The sequence below is a fragment of the Podarcis vaucheri genome (genome assembly GCF_965113315.1).
Source record: "Podarcis vaucheri genome assembly, chromosome: 14".
Classification (NCBI taxonomy): domain Eukaryota; kingdom Metazoa; phylum Chordata; class Lepidosauria; order Squamata; family Lacertidae; genus Podarcis; species Podarcis vaucheri.
The window spans coordinates 42,015,578-42,039,671 of record NC_138752.1 but is presented as its reverse complement, the minus strand read 5'-3'; the positions used below and the strand labels follow the sequence as shown (position 1 = coordinate 42,039,671).

At 43.9% G+C, this 24,094-nt stretch overlaps 1 protein-coding gene across 7 annotated transcripts in view; it reads left to right on the top strand.

Annotated features, from left to right (window-relative positions):
• DNAH3 (dynein axonemal heavy chain 3) overlaps nt 1-24,094 on the top strand; it is an 89,384-nt gene extending 65,290 nt beyond the window's left edge. For all 7 annotated transcript variants that reach the window (XM_082200001.1, XM_082200005.1, XM_082200000.1 and 4 more), the window contains exons 46-62: nt 1,199-1,355; nt 1,923-2,066; nt 3,139-3,805; nt 3,898-4,063; nt 5,162-5,378; nt 5,783-5,965; nt 7,666-7,864; nt 8,996-11,137; nt 12,650-12,869; nt 15,231-15,475; nt 16,997-17,113; nt 17,852-18,009; nt 18,482-18,649; nt 19,494-19,636; nt 20,078-20,282; nt 22,354-22,491; nt 23,613-24,094. In XM_082200001.1, coding sequence (XP_082056127.1) covers nt 1,199-1,355; nt 1,923-2,066; nt 3,139-3,805; nt 3,898-4,063; nt 5,162-5,378; nt 5,783-5,965; nt 7,666-7,864; nt 8,996-11,137; nt 12,650-12,869; nt 15,231-15,475; nt 16,997-17,113; nt 17,852-18,009; nt 18,482-18,649; nt 19,494-19,636; nt 20,078-20,282; nt 22,354-22,491; nt 23,613-23,966 — 5,623 coding nt within the window. In that variant the 3' untranslated portion in view covers nt 23,967-24,094. The remainder of the gene's footprint in view (nt 1-1,198; nt 1,356-1,922; nt 2,067-3,138; nt 3,806-3,897; nt 4,064-5,161; nt 5,379-5,782; nt 5,966-7,665; nt 7,865-8,995; nt 11,138-12,649; nt 12,870-15,230; nt 15,476-16,996; nt 17,114-17,851; nt 18,010-18,481; nt 18,650-19,493; nt 19,637-20,077; nt 20,283-22,353; nt 22,492-23,612) is intronic.

Below are 24,094 nucleotides of genomic sequence, written 5' to 3'. Positions count from 1 at the left end.
ATAAAATTTAGTTTCTTCTCCTGTTAGATTCAAAAAATATTTCGGGCTACACATACCCCTGCGTTCCCCCAGAAAAAAAGCACGGAAACACACACACACACACACACACGTATATATATATGAGAGAGAAACTGGCAGATTTATGAGATTTTAAAGGCTTATTCTTAGGCACATAGCAGTATAAAACAAATTCCTGCTGCTCTCACTCTCTGCACTTGATAACACACCTAACTGAAAGAAACTGCCTGCTGTGGTGACATCCTAGGATTCCATAGCACATTAACTCTTTCCACAACATTTTGGATGCACCACTCCCACTCATTTCTCCTAACAACATCTATCTACTATCTACTACTGCCACTGCTCTTGCTATATAATCCTGTACTGTTGCTTGTTTGTTATCTGAAGTGACACTTGATTTAGGATCAGGAGGTTGATAAAGAACCTCCATGGTTAGCAAAATAGGAAGCTGTCATTGGTCCATCTAACTTAGTTCTGTCTGCGCTGACAGGCAGCAGTTCTCCAGGGTTTCAGGTTCTGGAGATGCCAGGGACTAATGTGTAAAGCCATGTGCTCTGCCACTGAATTATGAATGGGGATGGGGGAGAAATAATGAGCAGTATCCAGTTAAACCATTGTCTCAGAACAAGGATTTCTGCTTGTGAAATGAAACTCCCCCTAAACATGTTCCGCCAACCCTTTGGAGCAGATTTGGGGAGGGTTTGGGATAGATGCGTGGGGGGAGGACTTCTGTTGTGCAAAAGAAAATCCTTTGTACTTTCCCAGTCTTAACAGTGCAGTTCTCCAACCAGGTTATGTATGCAAAATACATATAGTAAGGTAATCCATGCACAAAAATGCATATATTTCTGACAGTAACATGAAATGAATTATATTGGGGAAAATTGCTTGCAAAAATGGATATATTAGGCAAATACATCCAAAAGTGTGTATGTTAGGAGAAATTAGCACTAAAATGCTAATGATTGTTTGGGGGGGGATTGCAAACCAGTGTCGAAATTTGCAGAACTGAGCATAAAATTGGGAAAATGAGAATCCGAAATTAACAAATTTGCTCATCCCTAGTGATGTCTGCAACTCTTCACCATGGTAAAGGGGGGAAAGAGAACCTAGGGGCAGGGGGCATGGTGGAAAGAAAGCTCAGGGTTACATTTAAATTTTTTGCTCCTTTTCAAAGGCTTGGCAAAATGATGGTTCATGCTACCATGAACATTTACAAGATGGCTGTGGAAAACTTCCTTCCGACTCCTTCAAAATCTCACTATGTCTTCAACCTGCGCGATTTCTCCCGGGTCATCAGAGGAGTGTTGCTCTGCCCACATACCCATTTGCAGGTGTGAAAGCTACACTTGCTTTTATTTCATCAACAGGGACACCATCATCACCATAAAACTTAGCATTTATAATTGCACTTTAGGTTTCCAAGTACTTTGTATCTATTGCCACATTGCAATGATTCCAACACAATTCTGTAGATTAGGTGAATATTGTATATTGAAGATGGAGGAGTGCAGAGCTGAGGCTGAGCAATTGTGGCCCACTAGAAGCCACCAACTGGGATGGGGGCGGCGCTGTGGGTTAAACCACAGAGCCTAGGGCTTGCCGATCAGAAGGTCGGCGGTTTGAATCCCCGCGACAGGGTGAGCTCCTGTTGCTCGGTCCCTGCTCCTGCCAACCTGCAATCTACTCCAAATAATAAAAAATCCTACTGTTTATTCATTTCTAGGGTTTAGGGGGGATCCCACCACCAAACCCATAACAATATTTACTGATTAAATTCCTGTTGGTTGGCTACCACCTCTCAGTGGTCAAGAAGTATCAAGATCCATGTGTGTGTGTGATTATGTTCATATCTGCTTCAAAACCAGGCATGGATTGAGGTTCCTCCTTTCTTTTGATAGGATGGGGAGAAACTGATCAGGCTTTGGATTCATGAAGTTTATCGGGTCTTCTACGACCGCTTAATAGATGACGAGGACAGGAAGGTGTTTTTTCACATGGTGAAAGAAACCACCTCTGATTGCTTCAAGCAGAGTGTTGATAAGGTATGTTCATCTTCAAGCAGTGAGAGCTGTTTGAATAAAGAGAGAAAAATAGGATATATTTACAGCAACTGTTATTTTGGTAGCATTGGGCAGAAGAGCTCCCCCACCCCAGTTTCGCATGGTGCAAAAGTGGCAGAGGGATTTCAGCAATTTTCTGGAACTGGGAAATTTCAAGGATGGAACTCAAGTAACATCCACTTCTTATTCTCTGGCTTCTATTTGAGTGGTCAGTCGTAGCAGATGCCATTTATCTTTGCCCAGATTTTTTCTTGGATTGTTGCTACATCACAATTGATTGATTGATTGATTGATCGATTGATGAATACATAAACAAACAAACAAACAAACAAACAAACAAACAAACACTACAACTGATAAATTATGGGTGGTATGCTATGTTGGTCCTACTCAGAGTGGAACCATAGAAGTTAAGCAACATGCCTAACTGGTCCATTAATGTGGGTCTATGCTACGTAGAACTCGGTTGGATACCACCCTATAGGTTTTAGTTTTGAGGGGGGGAAGGCAAGCAAGGGGAACATGATGGAAGCATGTAAATTATGCTCGGTGTGAAGAAAGTTGATAAAGAAACATTTCGTCCCCTCTTGTAATATCAGCAGTTGGGACCCTCCAAGCTGAAAAGTGGGAGATTCAGGACAGATAAAGTGCATAGTTAAGCTATGGTGTTGGCTATGACAAGATGAAATGATGGCTGCCTACTTGGATGGCTTTAAAAGGGAATTAGGCAAATTCACAGAGGATAAGGTTATTAGTGACTACTAGTCATGGTAGCTATATCACGTGTAGTTCCAGAGACAATATGGTTCTACATGCCAGTTGCTGGAGATCATGAGTGGGAGACTGCTGTTGCGCTCATACCCTCTTTGAGAGCTTTCCAAGACGTATCTGTATGGCCACATTGGGAGTGCGTTGCTGGACTAGATGGGCTTTTGATTCAACCCAGCAGGGTACTACTTATGTTCTTAGTGTGTCTTCCCACATCTGTTATTTCAGAGTGGTGGTGGGCAGATGGAGTCCAAACTGCTTATGTATTCCTCACTGTCTTCCATAGGTATTAAGCCACTTGTCTCCAACTGGAAAAATCCATGACGATAACATCCGGAGCCTCTTCTTTGGAGACTACTTTAAGCCACAAAGTGATGCAAAGATCTATGATGAAATAACAGACTTAAACAAGCTGACATCTGTTATGGAATACTACTTGGAGGAGTTCAACCAGATCAGCAAGGCGCCCATGTCTCTGGTTATGTTTAAATTTGCCATTGAGCATATCTCAAGGATATGCAGAGTACTGAAGCAGGATAACGGCCACTTGCTGCTGGTGGGCATCGGTGGAAGTGGCCGACAGAGCGCCACCAAGCTGGGCACCTTTATGAATTCGTATGAACTCTTCATGATCGAAATCACAAAGTTCTACACCACAAATGACTGGAGAGAGGATATCAAGAAGGTCATGTTGCAGTCAGGGGTGGCCAACAAAAACACTGTGTTCTTATTTTGTGATAACCAAATAAAGGACGAGTCCTTTGTGGAGGACATTAACATGCTATTGAACACGGGGGATGTGCCTAACATCTTTGCAGCAGATGAGAAGGCTGACATCGTTGAAAAAATGCAGGGTGCGGCAAGGACCGAAGGCAAGAGAATCGAAGCCACCCCTCTGGCCATGTACAACTTTTTTACTGAACGCTTGAAGAAAAACTTGCACATAGTTTTAGGTACAGATAAAAAAATAAGTTACTTTTTCATTCTGATTTCTTCTAACATTTGACTGGGCTTGTCTGAGAAATAATGATTATGTCCATTGCAGCAATGAGTCCAATTGGAGATGCTTTCCGGAACCGCTTGCGAATGTTCCCTTCGCTGATCAACTGCTGCACTATCGATTGGTTCCAAAGATGGCCCACGGATGCTTTGGAAATGGTGGCCAACAAATTCTTAGAGGATGTGAAGCTGGAAGATGAAATCAGAAAATCGTATGTCATGGGATGCTTTGCATAGCTTCCCCCATCCCGCGCCCTCTCTAATATAACAAATCTAAATTGTCACAATTTCTAGAAGGTATAGGCACGTAACTCCATTGCAGCCAAAATCAACAAAAGGTCTTGAGGCACCTTAGATGCCAACAAATTTATCCCAGCCCAGTCTTTCGTGGACTTGATTAGGAATGAGGGAGAAATTTGATTCAGATCACATTTAAAGGCAAATCTACCAAAAGTCACACTTTCTGAAATAATACATGAATGGAAAGAACATCTTTCAAAATTCACATTTCTCTGAAACTGCTACCTTGTGGGCCAAGTAATATGTACAAAGATGCATTTCCTAGGGGAAAATATGCCTACAAATGCATATATTCATTAAAATGAAATGCAAAGATTTAATCAATTGGGTGAGATTGCTTTCTAAAAATGGAAGTATTAGGAAAAATTGCATACAAAAATCTGAATATTAAAAATTCACACTGAAATGGTGATGAATTTCCAGGGGGATTTTTTATAAAATGGAAACTGAAGTGGAAATGTGAAAAACTGAACTTAAGATTAGGAAAAAATGAGAAACTTGAGAGAAATTGAAATTGATACATTAAATCATCCCTAGTCTTAAGTCTACTTCAGAGATGCTTCTCCAGATATTGTTGAAGTACTACCCTCATCATCCCTGTTTACTGACTTTGCTGGCTGGGACAAGCTTTGGTGCTTGCATTGCCACTTTTGATGCCTTCATAATGACCTAACTGAACTTAGTTTGGCCTGACATGATCTATAGTTAATACTGATCAGGGCTGATTTCTAAGAAAGGTATTAAATAGCATTGTAAGCCATAGATATGTAAAACAGTTTTTGAAATTATTGCAGAATGATGTTGACTATTGTCCATCACCACAAAGCTTTCTGATATGGTTAATTAGCATGTCACAAAATCAGCTCTTGGCATGTCCTCAAATAACCTTTATATCTTGAGCCAAAGTTTTACCAGAAAAATTATGTGGCTCTTATACAATGTTCGTGGACCAAACAAAATTTAACTCATTGTTTGTATTAGCTGCCTATTAACATGTGTTTTCCCTGTAGGGTTGTGTCCATGTGTAAGTATTTCCAAGAAAATGTGAGAGAACTCTCCGTCAGCTATTACAGCACTCTTCGAAGACACAATTACGTAACACCAACATCCTATCTGGAATTGATTCTGACCTTTAAGGCGTTATTAAATAGTAAAAGGCACGAAGTGGATATGATGAGAAATCGCTATCTTGTGGGCCTTCAGAAGCTTGATTTTGCAGCTTCACAAGTAAGTGTGGACTGGAACAGGTAGATTATATGGAAACTTGTAACTGTTTTCATTATCTGCAGTATCCATTGCAAGCTCAGTATTATTAACAGGGCTGTTCAAAAACAATGGCTGTATACACACCATATATTTAAAGCACATGACTTCCTCCAAAGAATCCTGGGAACTGTACCTTACAGATCTACAATTCCAAGCACCCTTAGCAAACTACAGTTCCTGATTAGTTAGAAAGCAAAATCACTGGCAGATTCTGGGACCTAATTGCACATTAAAATGCTGGTGCATTTTTGTCATGAATTTTTTTTCTGTTTCTGAAATTGATTATGAAATGTGGTGAACTGAAGATTGGAATAGCAAGGAATTAATATCTTGATTATGCCCTCTCCCTTGGTCGTCCTCTTTAGGTTGCAGTGATGCAAAAGGAGCTGACTGCTCTTCAGCCGGAATTGATTCAGACCTCCACCGAAACGGAGAAAATGATGATCCACATAGAAAAAGAAACCGTTGAGGTGGATGCCAAGAAGGAGCTTGTGGCTGCAGATGAAAAGGAAGCCAATGAAGCTGCAGCTATTGCCCAGGGTATTAAGGTAATTGTGCTGTGCAGCCCAGTGCTCCATCCCCATCAGAGCTCATCTTTCCAGTGCAGTGTAATAATTGAGAAATCCGAACTAAGAAAGGTGTAAAGAGCTCGCAGCGACGTGTTGTTTCTGCCCTATTTATTGCTTCCCTGGAGGAATGTATGCAATGCTAGTCCTTCTCAGAGTAGGCTCATTGAAATTAATGAACCCAAGTTATTTCTGACCTTTAATTTCAGTGAATCTGCTCTGAGTAGGACTAGCATGGACTCCAGTCCTAAGGCTTCAATCCTGGACCTCAAGTGTGGGAATGTTTATCAGCCCAAGGGCCACATTCCCTTCTGGGCAACCTTCTCAGGGCTACATGCCTGCGGTGGGCAGAGCCAGAGGCAGAAGTGGGTGGGGCGACAAATGCAATTTTACCTTTTGTACAATTGACTAGTGTCTTCATACCATCCAGACAAGCAAGTGGCATTGACAGAGTTCATGGACACAGACCAGTCAAACAAAAACAGTTGGGGGACAAAGTGAGGGGGGTGTTGCCAGAGGAGAGCTCTGAGGGCTAGACAGAGAGGAATAGAGGGTTCTCCATCCTCTGTCTCAGGGAACTGCCATCAGCTCAGAGGCGAGAGGTAGAAGGGCAGTTGGGTTACTGGGAGCCTCCAAAGTTCGTGAGAAGCAGCACTTCCTCCGCGGAGGAGGGAAGCCACGCCTCTAGTGGGGAAGAGATGCAGGGCTCAGAGGATGCAAGGGAGAGCCAGAGCACCGTGCAGGAGCAAAGCGGGGGGGGGAGGCAGGTCCCCCTTTGCCCACGCCCTCTCTGCGCAGTCGGTTTACGCGCAGAGAGGGGAGGCGTAGGATGGGGGTCAAGAGACTACTCTGCTGGGGAAAGATTCTGCTAGTGACTGAGCAAGACATGGAATTGAGACGTTCTGCACTGTAAATGTTTTTGCACTGATAATAAAGCCTTTGAAAAGACCAGTGAGGGTCTTGCCTGTTCACTCTCGAGCAACCACGCCGGCAGACGTAACACTCTGCTATGCCAGCTTACCTAGAGTAAGCCCCATTGAACTCAATAAGACTTGCTGCTGAATAAATATACACAGGGCTGCACTGTCAGCACATGATGTGTCCTTCCATGGTTGGTTTTTAACTAAAGAGCAGCCACTTAAGAGGGGATGGTCACACTGGGAACATGATGCCGCTGAGAGGGGATTCAATCCCTTGCCCCCACCACAGTTCTGATCTGCCTGCCCAGGACTGCTACCTACCCCAGAGCAGGGAGAAACTATTTCTCCCAAATACACATATGCTAAAAGTAATGTTGGGCTAAAAATGCCCCCCTTTGTGGGGTCACAAGAAAGTGAGTGTGATGCAGTTAGAGCGCTAGGCCAGGGGAGGGCAGGGTTCAAATCCCCACGGAGTTATAAAACTCACTGGGTGACCATGTGCCCATTGCACCAGGGAGTGCAATTGACAGGTGGGGCACTGCCAGCGAGAGGGCGCTCAATCAGTTTCAATCAAGGCATATCCAGTGGCAGCACCTGCAATAAGAAAGAAAAGGGCTGTTCTTGCAAAGTTGTTGTTTCACTGGACTGTGCAGTGGCATCCTGTGACAATGTGGTGGGAATATATTTGATGTGATGACATATTTTTTTTAAAAAAAAGTCCAGTAGCGCCATAGAGACCAATTAAGTTTGATGTGATTACAGGAAGAGTGCGAGGGGGACCTGGCGGAGGCAATGCCAGCCCTGGAAGCTGCCCTTTCAGCTCTTGATACCCTGAACCCTGCAGATATCTCCCTTGTCAAGTCCATGCAGAATCCACCAGGACCTGTCAAGCTGGTCATGGAGAGCATTTGTGTTATGAAAGGAATAAAGCCAGAAAGAAAGCCTGATCCAAGTGGAAGCGGTAAAACACACACACACACACCACAAACATTTATTGGGAGGGGTTGTCATGTGCTTCTTTGCTGAAATTGAACATTGCCATCGTATCACTTTATATTATATATTAAGACATTCACCCAGTAGAGTTTAGTCTATTAGGGCAAGTGCTGCCCTGCCCTACCAAGCTAAGTCTGTCCTTAGCCAGCCCTACCTTTGAAGGTGACCCAGAAACTACAACTAATCCAGAATGCAGCGGCTAGACTGGTGACTGGAAGTGGCCGCCGAGACCACATAACACCAGTCTTGAAAGACTTACATTGGCTTCCAGTACATTTCTGAGCACAATTCAAAGTGTTGGTGCTGACCTTTAAAACCCTAAATGGCCTCAGCCCAGTATACCTGAAGGAGCGTCTCCACCCCCATCGCTCAGCCCAGACACTGAGGTCCAGCTCTGAGGGCCTTCTGGCTGTTCCCTCACTGCAAGAAGGGATGTTACAGGGAACCAAGCAGAGGGCCTTCTCAATAGTGGTGACCATCCTGTGGAACGCCTTCCCATCAGATGTCAAGGAAATAAACAACTATCTGACTTTTAGGAGACATCTGAAGGCAGCCCTGTACAGGGAAGTTTTTAATGTCTGATGTTTCATTGTATTTTAAATATTTTGTTGGAAGCTGCCCAGAGTGGCTGGGGAAACCCAGCCAGATGGTGGGCGGGGTATAAATAAATTATTATTATTATTATTATTATTATTATTATTATTATTATTATTATTATTCCTGCTCCTCCTTAGCCCCAGTGTTGCTGTTGCTCAGCAGGAAGGAGGGTGAAGACAAAGCCAGAATTAGTTGACTCTGCCTATCATTGGCTCTAACTCCCCGCTACTGTTGACTTTCCTGCATTCTGCCCTAAAAGTCCAATAGGCCTTAGCCTCCACAGCATTCAGTGCAATAAAATGGACCATAGATACAAGTGTTATGGGAAGTGAGTCATTATATCACCTTCTCCATTTGCTTTGGCTTAAGAATTACCTGGATGCTCAAAGAACTATTTCAGGGGAAAGAACAGGGAGGTTGAAAATCTTCCAGATTTCTTAAATGAGATATTCGTATTTTGAAAACATTTTAATATATATGTATTTATGTGGAATTTCAGGTAAAATGATAGAAGACTACTGGGGAAGTTCCAAAAAAGTTCTAGGTGATCTGAAATTCCTCGAAGGCTTGAAGACTTATGACAAAGACAATATCCCATCAGCTGTAATGAAGAGAATTAGAGAGAAGTTCATCAACCATCCGGACTTTCAGCCAGCTGTCATAAAAAATGTATCATCCGCCTGTGAAGGCTTGTGTAAATGGGTGAGAGCCATGGAAGTGTACGACCGTGTTGCAAAGGTGGTAGCTCCAAAACGTGAACGACTCAGGGAGGCTGAAGGTTTGCTCGCTGTACAGATGCAGAAGCTCAATACGAAGCGAGCAGAACTCAAGAAGGTGATTGACCGCCTCCAGGACCTGAATGACGAATTTGAAGAAATGAACAACCGGAAGAAAGAACTCGAGAACAACATTGAAATATGCTCTCAGAAGCTGGACAGGGCTGAAAAGCTGATCAGTGGCTTGGGAGGCGAGAAGGATAGGTGGACGGAAGCAGCACGCCTGCTAGGAATTAAATACACTGACCTCACTGGGGATGTCTTGTTATCTTCAGGGACGGTGGCTTATCTGGGAGCCTTTACTGTTGATTACCGTACAGAATGTCAGAAGAAGTGGCTGGCTTTGTGCAAGGAGGAGAAAGTCCCATGCTCTACTGATTTCAGCCTGAGTAACACTTTAGGGGACCCAGTCAAGATCCGTGCCTGGCAGATTGCCGGATTGCCAATTGATTCCTTTTCAATTGACAACGGCATCATTGTTTCCAACTCAAGACGGTGGGCTTTAATGATTGATCCTCAAGGGCAAGCCAACAAGTGGGTCAAAAATATGGAAAAGGGCAATAAGCTTTCCGTTATCAAGTTGTCTGACACCAACTATGTAAGGACTTTGGAGAATGCCATCCAGTTTGGAACCCCAGTCTTGCTTGAAAATATTGGCGAGGAATTGGATGCGTTCTTGGAGCCGGTGCTGCTAAAGGCAACTTTCAAACAGCAAGGTGTGGAGTACATGAGACTGGGAGAGAACATTATTGAGTACTCAAGGGATTTCAAGTTTTACATGACGACACGCTTAAGGAATCCTCATTATCTTCCTGAAGTTGCTGTGAAAGTTTGTCTGCTCAATTTTATGATCACCCCTCTAGGGCTTCAGGACCAGCTTCTTGGGATTGTGGCTGCGAAGGAAAAGCCTGAGCTGGAAGAGAAGAAGAACAAGCTGATTGTAGAAAGTGCAGCAAACAAGAAACAGCTGAAGGAGATTGAAGACAAAATCCTGGAAGTTCTTTCCAAGTCGGAAGGAAATATCTTAGAAGATGAAACAGCCATTAAAATCCTCTCTTCTTCCAAAGAGTTGTCTGAAGAAATATCTGAAAAGCAGGAAATTGCCACTATTACCGAAATGGAAATAGATGCTACCCGAATGGGGTACAAGCCAGTGGCCGTTCATTCAGCAACAGTCTTCTTTTGCATTTCTGATCTGGCTAACATTGAACCAATGTATCAATATTCCCTGATATGGTTTATTAACCTCTATGTCCAGTCTCTTGCCAATAGCAGGAAAAGCGATGTTTTGGAAGAAAGGATTGAATTCATAATTGACCATTTCACAATCAGCATCTACAACAACGTCTGCCGATCGCTGTTTGAGAAGGACAAGCTTCTTTTCTCCCTACTTCTGACTATAGGGATCATGAAAGGGAGAGATGAGATCGATGATGAGGTCTGGCGTTTCCTTCTGACGGGTGGGGTTGCGCTCGAGAACCCGTATGCGAATCCTGCCCCAGAGTGGTTGTCTGACAAATCGTGGGCCGAAATTGTGCGTGCCTCGGGGCTGAAAAACTTGCGTGGGCTGTTGGATCATGTGGAGTCCAATGTCACGGAATGGAAACTGATTTATGATTCTGCCAAACCTCACGAAGAAGAGTTTCCCGGTGAATGGAATCTGGTCACGGGTCTTGACCGCATGGTTATCCTCCGATGCCTGAGACCAGATAAAATCATCCCGGCCACCCAACTGTTCATCTCAGACAACATGGGGAAGATATATATCGAACCCCCAACATTTGATCTCGTTGGAAGTTACCATGATTCCAACTGCTGCGCACCTCTGATTTTTGTCCTGTCGCCAGGTGCTGATCCCATGGCAGGTGAGGTTTCTTAAATAACCCAACATGAAACCCTCCTTTCATGATACTGCCTTTTGGTTGAACAAGGCTATAAATTGCATCTTTCACTACCCTGAGCAGCAGCTCAAACTCTGACCCAGAGGAGTGCACAGCCAGATTTTTTAAAAAAATGGCAGTGCAAGCAGATGAGGTGCTGGACCCAGACCGGGGTCCCCAGTTCTGAACTTGAGCCAGAGATTCCATGGTCAGAGGCAGTAATGCTTTTCAATGCCAGTTGCCGGAAACCACAGGAGGCAAGAGTGCTGTTGTGTCCAAGTCCTACTTGCGAGTTGCCCACAGGCCTCTGGTTGACCATTATGAGAACAGGATGTTGGACTAGATTGGCCATTGGCTGATCCAGCAGGCTCTTATTATGCTCTTATGAGACCCTCAAACTAGGATCCCCAGAGGCAGCATCTCCTGGGCCAGATTCATCTGTAGGTCCAACCTTCCCCTCTGCCCCGGGGCCTGTTTTCCAGCACATAAAATGCACCCAGAGGGAACTCAGTGGGGAAAGACCACAGCTCATGGTACCCTTTTCATGGAGTGGGTCCCAGGTTCAGTTGCTGGCATCTCCAGGTAAGGCTAGGAGAGAACTGCTGCCAGTCCGTGTGGGCACTACTGGGCTAGATGAACCCATGTTCTGACTCTGTATAAAGTAGCTTCCTACTGACAGCGGCGTAGCGTGAGTTGTCAGCACCCGGGGCAAGGCAAGTAATTTGCGCCCCCTAACCCGGGGCAAGGCAAGTAATTTGCGCCCCCCCAACCCCTAACCTGCGAGTTGCCGCTGGCGCTGCCGCCCAAACGACGCCGCTTGCCCGGAGGAGGAGGGGGGCAGAGAGGCGAGGAAAATGCAATGGCCCAGCAGCAGCGGCAGAGGCGGGGCTGTGAGGAGGGGCTGCCTGGCGCGTCCTCCGCGGCGAGCGCTGAAAGCCGCTGCCTGCCGGGCGCCTTCAGCCCGGGCGCGCACACAGCTCGTCGGTTCCGCGAGACATGCGGCTCTGCTACAGCCTGCGCCCGAGGCTCTTCGGCGACTCCGGAGGCAGCGAGCACGCCCCCCCAGATGTTGCGCCCGGTGCGGCCTGCCCCCCTTGCACCCCCCACGCTACGCCACTGCCTACTGACATTCTTTAATTTTTCTATATGTTGGGTGCAGAGGTCTTTGCAACAGCAGCTTGCCAGAAAGTCCTCCAAAAAGCACTTGTAATTCCCCATCATCACCTTTATTATTATTATTATTATTATTATTATTATTATTATTATTATTATTATTGTTATTATTATTATATTTGTATCCCTCCCATCTGACTGGGTGGCACTATGGGCAGCAACATATATAAAAAAACGTAATAGCATATACAGGGTTGCCGTCAGATGTCTTCTAAAGGTTACAGTTACTTTAACTGAGAAGATTTGGGTTTCTTGAGTAGCATTCCTGACACTAAAACCCTGTGCATTTATTAAAACGATTTGTATTTAAATATTTGATGCTAGGCTTGTTAAAGTTTGCTGATGATCTTGGCATGGAAAGCATCCAGACTATTTCACTTGGCCAGGGCCAAGGCCCAATCGCAGCAAAGATGATTAATCAGGCTATCGTGGACGGGACTTGGGTTGTGCTGCAAAACTGCCATCTTGCAACCAGCTGGATGCCTGCTTTGGAAAAAATCTGTGAAGAGGTTATAGTACCTGAGAATACTCATACCAAGTTCAGGCAAGAATTTAATATCTGTTATTCAGTCTACATGGATGCTGTAGAAATCTCATTTCCTGTGCTCCAGACAGCCTCTTTTGCTGGTCAGGAAAGTGTTGCAATGAAAGTTCTGATCCCCTGGGGTTCTGGGGTCACAGAGGACATGGCAGCAGGCTTTTTAAAAGAAGATAATATTAGGTAAATATCTCATCCCACTGAGGCCATGTCAGATAATATCACAGTGAGCAGGGTCATGCAGGTAAGATCAGGCTCAGTAGCATGTGCCTCGATTTAGCAGTATCAAGTTCAGGGCCAAGGTCACATCTATATGTTAGTACAGTGGTACCTCGGTTTACAAACACCCCGGGTTACAAACACTTTGGGTTACAGACTCTGCTAACCCAGAAATGGTAACTCGGGTTAAGTACTTTACTTCAGGATAAGAACAGAAATCGTGTGGTGGCAGTGGGAGGCCCCATTAGCTAAAGTGGTCCCTCAAGTTAAGAACGGTTTCAGGTTAAGAACAGACCTCTGGAACGAATTAAGTTCGTAACCAGAGGTACCACTGTATATAAAGCCCTTAACAGCTTGTCACTAGTTTACTTGTGAGATCGCCTTATCCCATATATGCCTACGCAAATGCTTTGATCTGTGGAACTGGCACTGTTACAGAATAATACTTGTTCCACATTTGTAAGAAATTGATATTTTCAGTTGGAACTCCCAAGCAGGTACCTTCACTGTATTCTTTTTGGTGCCTGCAAAAAACACATCCATAAATGTAGAATCTTGACTAATATTTTAATCTGCTTTCCCTCCCTGCCCCCATTGTTGATTTTATTTAGTTTTGAATATTTTCAATACAGTGGTACCTTCAGGTTACAGACTCCGCTAACCCAGCAATAGTACCTTGGGTTAAGAGCTTTGCTTCAGGACAAGAACAGAAATCGAGCTCCGGCAGCGGAGCAGCAGCGGGAGGCCCCATTAGCTAAAGTGGTGCTTCAGGTTAAGAACAGTTTCAGGTTAAGAATGGACCTCTGGAACGAATTAAGTACTTAACCTGAGGTACCACTGTAGTTGTTTCTTTTTTCTTTTTTTAGATGATTTTCTTTTTATAATTTTATGATTTTACTCTTTTTGTAAACTGCTCTGAGGTTTTCTTGCAATCGAGTGGTATATAGATCTTGTGAAATTAATAAAAATAAATATACGCCCAGATTTAGGCAAGCCCTATCAGGACCACAGAAAGGTCCTGTGACCTCCAGTGGCTGCAGTCTTTCCTTTGTTGTGCTTAATGGGTAGATGTTGTCTCAGCAAAGAGTTTAAGGTTGGCAAACCCTGCCCCGCAATTAGCCCTGCCTTTGCAGAGGAGCTGGCTGTGTTCTTTAAAGGGCTATTGTCCAGTTCCATAACTGCTGACTTCTACAAGACTGAAGAGATGAAATGCTACTGGGGACTCATCCTAAGGGTTTGAGGGTGGCAGGAAGAGCTACATCTTCTGGCTGGAAAGGCATGGAAGGAGGTGCTGAAAGGTCCCCTCCTTGCACAGGGCTGCCTGCTTCTCCTCTTCATCAGAGTCTTCCTCAGGGCAGGGTGGGGGCCCAGATTTGGGGATCATTACATTTTTTAGAACTTTTTCTATTGGAAGCAGTGGTTTGTGCAGGGTCAACACAAAGGTTTTCCTGTAACTGCCCCTCTGCAGTTTTCACTTTTTCACTGACACTACTACATGTCTTGGTGGTGACCATTGTACTCCTGGTTGCAAAGAGGGGGTTGAGGTGGGGTTTGTGTTGGTGCTTTGTGACAGTGCTAGTCTCCCTTTCTCTTGCACATAAGAGCTTTCTATGTAGCAGGATCCCCCTTTAAAAAAACTAAAGAAACACAAAGGTGCATTCATCTGAGCTCCTGTCTTGAGTCTGATGTGGTATGGTCCAGACACAGGTTGACCATCTCAGTGAGAGCTAGGCCTCTAACACATTTGTTACAAAGGCACACACAAGATACTTAACCGTTATTCAAATGTGTGAAAATAAGCTTGTGTATTTTCACCAGGGGTAGCCAAGGTGGTACCATCCAGATGTTGTAGACCACAATTCCCACAATTCCCACCAGCCCTAACCAGCATAATAGTTTTATTATTTATACCCCTACCATCTGGCTGAGTTTTCCCAGCCACTCTGGGTGGCTTTCAGCACATATAAAAACATAATAAAATGTAAAACATTAAAATTTTCCTGATACAGGGCTGGTGCGTGGCCAGTAGTCAGGGTTGCTAGTTGTCTAAAAACATCTGGAGGGTGCGCACACTGGCAACCCTGATCTACACATAGACAGCATCCATGCCATGTAACCAAATTTATTTCTGCTCCCAACTTTCATTAGATTGTGGCTGACTAGCTATCCATCCGAAAAGTTTCCTGTCAGCATTCTCCAGAACGGAATAAAAATGACCAACGAGCCACCTAAAGGGGTGAGAGCAAATCTCCTTCGATCCTACCTCAACGACCCAGTTTCTGACCCCATGTTCTTTAACAGTTGCGAAAAGAAAGAAATTTGGCAGAAGCTGCTGTTTGGTCTCTGCTTCTTCCATGCTCTTGTGCAAGAAAGAAGAAACTTTGGTCCATTAGGTAAGATGTTGTGTGCTTTATTGTTTTCAAAAACAATTTTGTTTTTTTGTGGTAGATGGCGCTGGGGAGGTGGGAACAGAAAGTCAAGCCAGAGGAGGTTTGCATATGGTCTTCACCTGCATCTGTCTTTCTCCTTGCTACCCAAGACAAGGTAGATGGTAGGTGGTTCTGTGGCCAGCAGAGGCTGGAGCAGGCTCTGAGATGGTGTCTGTCCAATTCTTCGTCCAGGATGAAAGCAGTATAAATGGTTCCTATCTGCACCCCTCCGCACTTTATCCTCACAACAACATTGTGAGTAGATAAGTCTGAAAGAGTGTGAACCAGTGTTCACTGAGTGTTGTTCCTCAGTAGGGATGGGGGAGAAATCCAACTCGGTTCACCTTTAAAGGCAAATCTACCTTACTCACAGCCATCCTTCAGAATTCACGTTTCTCCAAATTTTGTGGTTTTCCCAGCCAAGTTGTATTTACAAAAGTGCACATACCGAGGTAAACGGTGTGCAGAATTGCATATGTACATGAAAATTGCATATGAATATGCATTACGTTCAGGGAAGTGGCTTTGGGGAAAATGTACGTATGTGTTAGGCAAAATTGCACACAAAAATGTGTATATTAGAAATCTGCACTAAAATGCCAGCGAGTTTTTGTGAGAACTTAACAACAACAACCTCAAACTTGTATAGAAATGTGAAGAACTGCATTTAAGATTGGAAATATTAGAAACCTAAAGTGACAGATTCACTCATCCCTATTCCCGAGTGAGGAATTTAAAGAGGATCTCCCTGATCTACTGCTCTGTCCACAACACCACACTGATGCTATCATCTTATATGTGCTGCAACTCTAAACAAAGGAACAGCACAGCATGGATTAAACAGGCACTGGCAATCGCTTTTGACCCCATGCCACTCATGGTACAACCATTGCACCAATCATTGTGTCAGTCTGTGATCCAGATCCCACAGTTCAGTTTTGCATCAATACATAGCTCTTTCTACGATTAAGCTGGGGCTTAGTTTTATTGAAGATTTCCTCATGTATGTCACTCACTGCCCACTGGGCCATTTTTGCTGCCAAAGGCACCCCAAATAACAAAGGTAAACATTTTTCTGTGGTTACAAACTTGGATCTATTGCTCAGATTTCCTACATGGCTATATAGGGAGCTTCTATTCAAATTAGCCAGGGGCACTTGTGCCTTTTCTGTGTCTATCAGAATGCAGCTGTTCAGTTTTGAGCTCAGCAGTTTTCAAATGACAGCTGAGGGGCACATAAATAATATTTAACATTAGCAGCTCAAATTAATGTAAGACCTAGAACACATCGTTGCACTATAAGGGAAGTTAATTAAAGATAAATATCTCCCTCTTGGATACAATATTGAGACAAATGCCTGGGCTTCACTATAGTATTGTTTCAGCTTAGTCTATTAGCATTGAATGGCATTTTATTGTTTGCCATCAGCAGAACAAAGCTTGCTGTGTTGCAGACTCACTTTCCCCCCACTCTGACCTGGACAGGTTGGAACATTCCTTATGAATTCAATGAATCTGATCTGAGAATCAGTATGCGGCAGATTCAGATGTTTCTGAATGAATATGAAGAAACCCCATTTGAAGCTCTCACATATCTTACAGGTATGGGCATTGTGGCTACATTCAGACATAATGCTGGTTTAGCATCATGAAAATGAGCTTAGCGTGATTTAGCTAAACTATGGTTTATCATTACAAACGTGAACGTATTACAATAGTGAGCTAAAAGCATGGCTTATCATTTATGAAAATGAGCCCCCAAGGCTTGCATACATCCCTTCCCCATTCCTCAGTGTGGCCATAGCAAAACAGCTAGAAAAGAGGAGAGGAGAGAGAGGAGCATGCAAGTCATCCTGCAGCTCATCTGATGCTGCTTTATACAAAGTCAGTTCGTTGGTCCATCTAGCTCAGTATCGTCTGCTCTGACTGGCCGATACCTTCCTTTGTCACAGGCAAGGATTTCTCCCAGCCTTACCAGGATATGACGGCAATTGAATCTGGAATCTTGCCCAAAACCATGGTTTCCTGTTACATCTGGGCCACAGTCTAATAGCCGCTACCCTCCACCATACCACCCAAAGTATATGGGGATCCATGATGGGAGTCCAATTCTGGCAAAACTCCATCGTCCCTAGTAATGCAAGGCTAGCTAACATATGGCTGTTTATGAAAGATGTCCCACCTGTAGGTTCTAATTTCCCCCTGAGCCCGCTGTATGTGGGCTCCAGTCACCTTGTGAAGCAGAGTCTTATCGGTCTCCTTTTTTTAAACAGAAGGTATCTCTGCACACTGCATAAACATCTTACCATTTTCATTCTAATGTGTTGTTTCTATTCCTAGGCGAATGTAACTATGGTGGGAGGGTAACAGACGACAAGGACAGGCGTCTCCTGCTCTCTCTACTTTCAATTGTGTATTGCAAAGACGTAGAAGTCCTGGAAAACTATCAGCTTTCCCCAGGGGGGGAATACTTTGTACCATCCTTCGGGACATACCAGGTAAGAGAGTGTAGATGAAGTACTTTTTCACACAGCGCATAGTAAAACAGTGGAGTTCTCCCCCCCCCCCGAAATATTGATGGCCATCAACCTGGATGGCTTTAAAAGTGGATTAGTTAGATTTGTGGAAAATAAGGCTATCAATGGCTACTAGCCACAATGGCCATTTTCTCCCTCCGCTATCAGGAACAGTAAATGCCTCTGAATACCAGTTGCTGGGAATCACAAGTTGTGCTCAGGTCCTGTTTGCGGGCTTCCCAGAGGCATCCGTTTGGCTGCTGCAAGAACCCAATGCTGGTCTAGATGGGTCTTTAGCCTGGTTGTGCAGATATTTTCTTATGCTTTTCTAAAATGTGGGCATCACAGTCTGTACCAATTGGGGGCAATGTGAACAATACCACCTCCTTATCTAGCAAACCTGCTTGCCGGTGATGATTCTTGAAATACACATATCATTATATATTCTTTACAGTCCTACATAGACTACTTGAGAAGTCTGCCAATTATAACCCATCCCGGAGTATTTGGGCTACACGAGAATGCAGATATCACAAAGGATAACCAAGAGACTAACCTGCTTTTCAATAGTGTCTTGCTGACTTTGCCCCGACAAGCAGGTGGTGGCGGCAAATCTCCACAGGTAACAAAATGACACAGTGGCTTCATCTAGTGCTTCAAGCCCCAAATATCTAAACAACCACCTCCATTCTGACAGTCCCTTTTGGATGTTAAGGTTGGCAGAAGAGGCCCATCTGGTTATTTGGCTACCCTCAGGGGTGTTGGTAGCCTGGGAGAGGGCATTCTTTGTGGCATCCCCTAAGCTGTGAAATTCCATCCCTTTAGAAATGTGTCCAGCAGCTTCATTATGGAATTTCTATCATATGCTGAAGATGCACCTATTTACCCTGACCGTTGACACCTGACATCCATCCATCCATCGCTCTTACTACGGTGTTTGTATTTAGTGCCGTGCTAAGCAGGGTGGCGCTGTGGGTTAAACCACAGAGCCTAGGACTTGCTGATCAGAAGGTTGGCGGTTCGAATCCCCACGATGGGGTGAGCTTCCGTTGCTCGGTCCCTGCTCCTGCCAACCTAGCAGTTTGAAAGTACATCAAAATGCAAGTAGATAGATAGGTATCGCTCCGGTGGGAAGGTAAACGGCGTTTCCGTGCGCTGCTCTGGTTCGGCAGAAGCGGCTTAGTCGTGCTGGCCACGTGACCCGGAAGCTGTATGCCGGCTCCCTCAGCCAATAAAGCGAGATGAACCCCAGAGTCGGCCACAACTGGGCCTAATGGTCAGGGGTCCCTTTACCTGTACCTTTTAAGCACAACTAAAAGCATAATAAGCTCAAAAGGGTGAATGAGTTTGAAAAATTACATATTTGAAGAATAACATACAAAAAGATGGCAGGTTATTAAAGAGCTACAAAAAATGCTATTTTCAAGCATATTCCATTTCAAAAATGTCCAATTTCCTGATTTTAGGAAACAGTAGAGGAACTGGCACAGGACGTCTTGTCCAAGTTACCACAAGACTTCGACCTAGAATATGTGATGGAAATGTACCCAGTACTTTACAGGGAGTCCATGAACACGGTTCTTAGGCAAGAACTTATCAGATTCAACAGGTAGGATTCTGGGTCTCTTCTTCTTCTTCTCCACCCTGCAATATTAATAGAAATAATGATGGAGCAGCCACAGGCCTGAAAGCTCCACGTATATTTTATGTTAGCATAATGGACATCAAGCGAAATCACAGATATTTGCCCATATACAGAAGGTGATGGGACTTGCAGTTGACTGTGGCAGGACAGTGTCCCCTACTGCACCTGAGGGCATGCAGGCCTCTACTGCACAAAAGAGTTCCACCCTCCAAAACGTCACTCTCACCCCTATCACTTGCTAATCCACTCTGCCTAATAAAAGGACTGGCCCTCTTTCCTCATTTAACAGCATGCTTAAGGTCATGTGGAAGCCTCCAGTTAACCCTAGGTTTCCATTTCATCTGACCGGGGAGCCTATGGTTAACAGATTCAGGACAGATTCAGAACCATTTCTTCTCCCTCTAGGCTTACAGAGGTTGTCCGCAGCAGCCTTGTCAACCTACTTAAAGCCATCAAAGGCCAAGTGCTGATGTCTTCCGAACTCGAGGATGTCTTCAACAGCATGCTTGTGGGCAAAGTGCCTCCTATGTGGGCAGCCAAATCCTACCCATCCTTGAAGCCTATGGGGAGTTACGTGTCTGACCTTCTCATGAGGCTAGTCTTCTTTCAGGTATGCTTCAGCTCTCATGGTTCAGTGTTGTTGTCAAGATCATTTACACATGAGTAGAGATGAACAGTTCAATTTGGTTTGCATTTAAACACAGACTTCCCTAATTTGTGCTTTCCAAAGCAATATGTGAACCAAAACACAGCTAGCCTTCAAATTTTGCCCTTTTCTGAAGGTTGCAGTGAGGATCCCCCGCCAAGTAATGTGTACAAAAGTGCATGCATTGTGGTAAAGAGTGCATAGAAGTGCATATATTAGTGAATATAACAAACCAAAATGCATTCATTCTATTAGGGAAAATTGCTTGCAAGTGTGTGTATATTAGGAGAAATTGGCACTATAATGCTAATGAATTTTCATGAGCACTTTAAAAAAAAGCTCTGCAAAGTGATGTGGAAATGTGGGGGGTTGGACTTAAGACTAGAAAAATGAGATACTGAGAGTAACTGTCTATCTGTTGAGGTTGCTTTTCTGACACGGTTTCCTTTTGGACAAATAAATGTCTAGCCAGAACTGCTTTTTTATGTGTAAGTGATTTTACATTGTTTATTTTGTTCTGAGCTTTTAAATTTTGGAATTTGGTGTTTTTGTCTTGATACTGGTCATTGACTGTAATAAAACGACTTGATTTGACTTGAGAAACTGAGAGAGATCAAAATGGGCCAGAGTCATAACAATCCTATGCAGGGCCTCCTCAGTGGTTGCTCCCAGACTTTGGGACTCCCTCCCTAGAAAAGTTAAATTGGCTCCCTTCTCGCTGTCCTTCCACAGGCAGGTGAACAGCTTTTTGTTCTGAAATATACTCAGAGTCGCAAAGTGATTTCATGCTCTTTATTCAGCTCATAGTGGTGAGGAGGAATGAATGAATGTCCCCTCACAGTATCTGCTTATATACAATATTTACACAATGGGCTGCACATGATTGGCTAATTCCGGAATTCTACTGTAAGCCAATCAGGTTGTGGATTCACTTCTATCTGGAGCAGGATTGGGTGGTTCCTGCCAACCAATCATACTGCTGCATTGTTCTAGGACCAATCAGACTGCTGCATTCTGAATCCTATTGTTCTAGGACTAATCAGACTGCTGCAATTTGGATCCTATTGTTCTAGGACCAATCAGACTGCTTCAGTTTGGATCCTATTCAACTCAGTACATAACATGTTCCAATGTGCTTTTGGTAACTGACTGCTTTTAATGAGAGGGCCGGTGCCATGCTGTTTTTACTGTAATCATTTGTATGGGTTTAAAAGATTTCTGTGTGTGTTCATGTGTATTTTATTTCTGTCAATGCTTGCTTGTATTTAATCATTGTTTTTCTGTTTTTTTAGTGGTTTGTTGACATTTCTTGGGATGGCTCAAGTATATGGAACTGGTTTGGGGAACTCAGTATTCACTCAGGATGCAATTTTACTTGTTTTACTTCAAAAGTTTATATATGGCTTAACTCGGTAGTATCTAAGCAGTGTAAATGGAGGCAGGAAGTAGAAAGCTAGCTAGGTGGTTAAGAAAGAGCCACAGATTAGAAGAACTGTTGCAGCAATAGAGGTTTAAAAAAGCTCTCGCTGTTAAGACATCTTGGGTTGCATCGAAAGCTAGTCCTGCTCCAGAGTAGACCTATTGAATGTGAAGTGTGAATGTAAATATGAAGTCCATTAACTTCAATGGGTCTGCTCTTGAGTAGGACTAGTTGGTGACAACCCTTAATTATTAGATAAGCTTCAAAGAGAGACAGCAGTTGCCAACAATAAATTAATTAATAAAAGCCCCAGAAGTAGATGCGTACACCAAAAAAGTGTGTTAAATTTAAATATTTAAAACTATATTTATATATGCTTAACGATCATGCTGGTGTTTTCAGCTAAGTGCAGTGTCACTTTCTTATCCTAATATTTATAAATTTGGACGTAAACCTTTACAGATTTGCATTTGTTTAATGGTGGAGACTCACGTTTTGAGATTCCATTACCCCAAGCTCTTGGCCTTCAAGACTTTACAGCTGACCATATGCAGTTGTTGTTTCTTTTAATGCCACATAATAACTATTTGCTTTGCCAATTCATGTTAAACCCAGGAGTGGATCAATCACGGACCTCCAATTGTGTTTTGGATTTCCGGTTTCTACTTTACTCAGTCCTTCTTGACAGGAGTTTCACAGAACTATGCCAGGAAATACACCATCCCAATAGATCACATTGGATTTGAATTTGAGGTAAGTAAAACAATTTCATTCCATGTTTAAGAGTTCCTGTATACTATGCAAAATGAAACTTGGTAACCTAGGATTGTATCCTACGAAACCCTACTGAGAGCAAACCCATTGGAATTAATGAACCTACGTTAGTCATGCCCATTAATTTCAGAGGGTGGACACTGAGAAAGTCTTTCTTCCATCGCCCTCAGCCAATCCATCTGTAGAGATCAGAGTTAGGCTACTGAAGATTGGGACATTTGCATGAACTGGAATCTAGGGAACAATAAAGCATATCAGCCAGTGGTATAGTTAGGTAATTTTAGAGTTCATGGACTTGCATCCACCCATCTCTCCTTAAATACCAGTGCATATTATATCATTTACTTCAAAAAGGCCATCCTACTGCATTGGGGGGGGGGGGCTGCTCATTCTGTTACATGGAGCCCTGGGCACACACCTTTGCTCTGATGGTACCACTGATCTCCATTGTAAAACACTGAGGCTAGTAAAAAAAAAAGCCTTCCCTCCTTCCACAAAACATGGATTTATGAAGCTGCATCCTCCAGAGTCCATTCAGAGCATTCAAAGGCCAGAAACAACAGAGGCCGTTTTCCTACTTAATTGATCCCTTAGTGTTAGAAGATAATAGTAAAATATTAAATAATTGATGGCATGTTGTTAGAGAAAGGGGGGGAGGAGCTATGGGATTTACCCTTACCCTATCTCAGAAAGTGTCTTTGGGGAGCTGTGCAGAGAGTACAGATTCAAAAGTAATAAGTCTGGAGAGCATTATGAACTAAAGCATAACGAGCATTTAGAAATATGAGGACCAGTGTTGGGATCTAGCTTTTGCAAGCATTTGTAGATATTTCTCTTCCATTCTTTATGTTTAAGAAGCCCATAGTGAGCTAGTCGGATGGGGAAGAAAGCATGATGGGCAGTCCTTGTAGATACTTGGGGAGATTGAGTCACAGAGGATTGGCTGTGATGTTTCAGCACGTCCTGCTTCAGTGCTTCAGATCTGCAGGAGACATTCCTTGCCACGGCTAGCAACTAGCACTGGATAGAACCTTCCTTCTGCAAGACCTAGGCCATGTTCTAATACACCATCTCTTCCTTCCTTCCCCCACCCAATTTAGGTGATGACACAGGAGCACAGTATGGCTCAATTGCCTGAAGATGGAGCCTACGTGAAAGGGCTTTATCTGGAAGGGGCCCGCTGGGACAGGGAGACCATGCGGATTGGAGAGTCTTTCCCCAAAATCCTCTACGACTCCCTGCCCATCATTTGGCTGAAACCTGGGGAGAGCTCAAAATTTTTGCACGAAGGGATTTACCTGTGCCCCGTCTACAAAACCAGTGCCAGGAGAGGCACCCTGTCCACCACTGGCCACTCCACCAATTACGTGCTCTCCATTGAGCTCCCTTCTGATTTGCCCCAGAAGCACTGGATCAATAGGGGCGTAGCTGCGCTTTGCCAGCTCGACGACTAAATGGTAGGTGTCATATGCCTGTGCTTTCTGATGAAAAAGCACGGCTACAACCATCGCCCCTTTGAAAAGAAAGAAGTCTCTGGCTACAACCATCGCCCCATTGAAAATAAAGAAAACTTAAGGTTTGA